The 3,657-nt window shown below is 41.9% G+C and overlaps 1 protein-coding gene across 1 annotated transcript in view; it reads right to left on the reverse strand.

Moving 5' to 3' along the window:
- Window positions 1–780: 780 nt before the first annotated feature.
- Window positions 781–3,657, reverse strand: part of znf277 (zinc finger protein 277) — a 20,405-nt gene continuing 17,528 nt past the window's right edge. Inside the window, exon 12 of the mRNA XM_039807410.1 lies at window positions 781–1,200. Within this exon, the coding sequence (XP_039663344.1) occupies window positions 1,005–1,200 (196 nt within the window). The 3' untranslated portion in view covers window positions 781–1,004. The remainder of the gene's footprint in view (window positions 1,201–3,657) is intronic.

The following is a 3,657-nucleotide window of genomic DNA, read 5'->3' on the forward strand; positions in this document are numbered from 1 at the left end:
TTATATATATTTTGATATATAAGTCGCACCTGACTATAAGTCGCAGGACCAGCCAAAGTAGGAAAAAAGTGCGACTTATAGTCCGGAAAATACGGTATACTGTACTGTATGTATCGGTCAGAATCTGCCTTTTTGGGGGAGGGGGGGTGCCATATCATAGTGGGGGGGTCTGGGTGTCCTCCCCCCAGGGAAGTTTTGAGCATCAAAGACTTCATTTCCTGCATTCGGATACACTTTTATGCACCGATTTACGATGGAAATCCCTTTATTTATCCTATGTGTGAAGAAGAAAAACACAGACGACAATTCAAATTAAATTAAACATATATTAGAAAGTATGATGTTGCGTGTCATTGGGGCATTTTTAAGTGGGCATATGGAAATCCTGGAGCTTTCTTAGTGGGTATACAGCGTATGACTTGGGCTACGCTGTAGGGCTGCTCCCTCTTAGTCGATTAGTCGACTAATCGGTGGTTTTGGTCTTAGTCAACTTAGATCTCTTTACTCCATTAGTCATGTCTGATGCTGTTTTCATGCTGAATGACTGATTTCCAAGAAACGTACGAGCACATCTCTGGTAAACACAAGAATTAAAGTGGTGCTTTTAGCACGACTCTTTGCAGGGAGAAACTCAGATTTACAGATCTGTCGATTAAATCGACTAATCGATTAGTCGGTACGATTGAATGAGTGTTAGTCGACTCAGAATTTCTTCAAATCGAGCACAGCCCTAGAAATCCCTTTATTTAGCCTATGTGAAGAAGAAAAACACAGACGACAATTCAACATATATCAAAAATATAATGGAAAGTATGTTGTTGCGTGTCATTGGGGCATTTTTAAGTGTGCATATGGAAATCCTGGAGCTTTCTTAGTGGGTATGCTGCAGGGTATACCTGCCTATCACGTAGACTACAGCGCTGCACCTGTCCGACTGGACAAGTGAAAACACAAACGTTGCGTTGAGCCCCTGAAGGATTGTGGGAGCGTGCCTGTCGGGCCGTCTAGCTGCAGGAGCCTCTGTTCTTCAGCAGCTGCTTCAGCACGCTGCTCTGCTTCAGCGCTCGGAGGTCGGAGATGTCCTCCGCGATGACCGGGACGTCCTCGCCGCGGCGCCGCTCGCCGCTTTCATCGTCTTCGTCGTCGCTGTCGGACAGCGTGCACAGCAGGCCGTCGTTCTCGTACGTGGGGAAGTAATACCTGCGGAGGAGGAGAGGTCAGAGGTCAGAGATTTACTTCAAAAAACACTTTTGGGAATTTGAAAAATGCAAATTCCAGGCCTGGGAAGGTTTTGGAAACATAAAAAGACCCAGAAAGTTTTTGGAAAAGTCATGGAATTGTTTTTTAACACAGCATAATAATAATAATATGTGATTAATAAATGTATTTTCACATCACATCTTAACCTCAGCGTTGTATTCGGGGAGAGATATGATGAATCCCACTATGACCCACAGACATTATCATTCATGTTATAGTTAAACCTCTGAGGGGAAACTTTAACACACATTTGTATTCTTATTGTAGAATATCGACTGACATTTTCACACACAGTCATGGAAATTTGCCAAAAAGTCATGGAAAGTATTGGTTAAAATGCGTATGAACCCTGAAAATACACTGAACATAATTATGAATGCAACACTTTCGTTTTTGCCCCCATTTTTCATGAGCTGAACTCAAAGATCTTCTCTTTCCAGTTGAAACTGAGACTTGCTTATTACGACCACTATTAAGCTGAGCTTGAAGCTGTTGTCCTGTGAGCCGCCTATCACGCAAGCTGCTGACTCTCAGAAACTTCTGTTGTGGCTTTGGGTCTGCCAGACCTCTTCCTGTCAGTTTCCCCCAGTTTCTAAGTGTCTTTTAAGGGTGAAGAATACTCTACTCACCGACACCTTGACTTTCTTCGCAATTTCTCTGTAGGAAAGACCAACATTCTTAAGTGTTTTGATGGTCTGTCTCTCTTCCATTGTTAATTGCCTTTTTCCCACCATTTTTATAGCAACACACTACTTTCTGCAGTACAATACTGTTCAAATAATGCTCACGAGGGTTCGGTACCACAGTGTGTTCCAACAATGCTTTTATACCAACAGAGGGGGTTGGAAGTAATCCAGACCAGTGTGAACACCTGTGGGAATTGGTAGCACCAACATTCAAAGATCGATCAACCTCCATTGCTGCAGAACAGCTTTACAGTGACAACGTTTACAAGATGTCAATTTTCGGGTTATGGTCGGGTTAAGGTCACTATTCGGGTTTCTGAAACATTCGGAATAACCCGTTTACATGCGTGAGCAGAGAGAGTTACTCCTGTATACGTGGAATATGTAATCAATCGGCAAAATCCCGAAGTAAACGGCGAGGCACGGTTAGCGTCTGGACGTAGCCTACGGACAACCTTAAGACGCAATAACTTCTCGGTCCCCTTCTTATAAATCTCACTATCTCGCTACTTTCTGCCGTCAACTAAAGACATTATATTATATTCATGGTTTTCACCACACTAATGAAGACATTGGTTTCCTCCTCGCTCCAAAAGTGTGGTGCTGTGCTGCGTCTCGCCATGTTTACCTCTACTTCCTGTTTACTTCCGGTATACTGCACGCAGGTTTTCTGCATTGACATACATACACACATATATATATAACTATATTATTATAGTATATAATTATTATTATAACTATGTTTTCTGGCGCATACAAGAAGTTCCTCTACTCAAAAGACCGAGATTCCTTGCGAATAGAACATGCGCAGAACACAAATCAATGTTCCTTGTGATGGAGATATGCTGATACGCGTTTACATGACCAAAATTTCGGGTTAGAAAAGGGGTAACCCAGGTAGCATATTCGGGTTTTTAAAAAACGGAATATGAGCATATTCGAGTTTTTGTCGGTGTTTACATGGTCGTGCGCGACCTGGTTATTGGCTGCTTGTAAACGTAGTCACTGTTAACCCATTTCTTGTTCCCTGAAAAAGGCCTTTTTGTAAAATACTGAGATGTACTATATAATATATACTGAGATTATTTCTCAGTTTTGGGTAAACTTACTTCTTTTTTTTTTTTTCTAAACCTCAGGCAGTTCACCACTCACCTTTGTACCATTTCAAGCTATTCATTGGACTTGAAGTGCTAAAATTTCAATAAAAAACAAAAACAATTGTGTTCTAAAACGTTTGACCGGTAGTGTAGTTTACTTACAGTTTAATTTAGCTTTTTATCACGTCACACAAACTATGCAAAGCTATTTCAGTTACACTCCCAACGCCACGGCAACCCGCCTGACCTAGTCTTAATTAAAAAGGTATAGTGGAGGATTTTCCCGAATTTTAGAAAAGATCCGCCCTCTCTACTTTTTGAGAAAATGCACATGCTCAACGCTCTGCCTGCTACCGAGAGGGAACGCCTATTAAACGTGTGCACGAGAGCGCACTGTTTACAGGTTGCTGTCAGCATGGTTCATACAAGCTACTTTCAGAAAGAAGATTTGCACTTTTTCACAAATTGAGATGTTTACCGTGTGTGCGCGGTGCGTGACTTGTGCCAGGGCTAGCATCGCTAATCAGAGCTTACATCAACTTTCACTAGCAGTGATTTTAAATGGATTTCTCCAAATAGCCAAACTTTACCTGTCGAGTAGAAACTTGGCGACT

The sequence above is a fragment of the Perca fluviatilis genome, chromosome 8 (genome assembly GCF_010015445.1).
Source record: "Perca fluviatilis chromosome 8, GENO_Pfluv_1.0, whole genome shotgun sequence".
Classification (NCBI taxonomy): domain Eukaryota; kingdom Metazoa; phylum Chordata; class Actinopteri; order Perciformes; family Percidae; genus Perca; species Perca fluviatilis.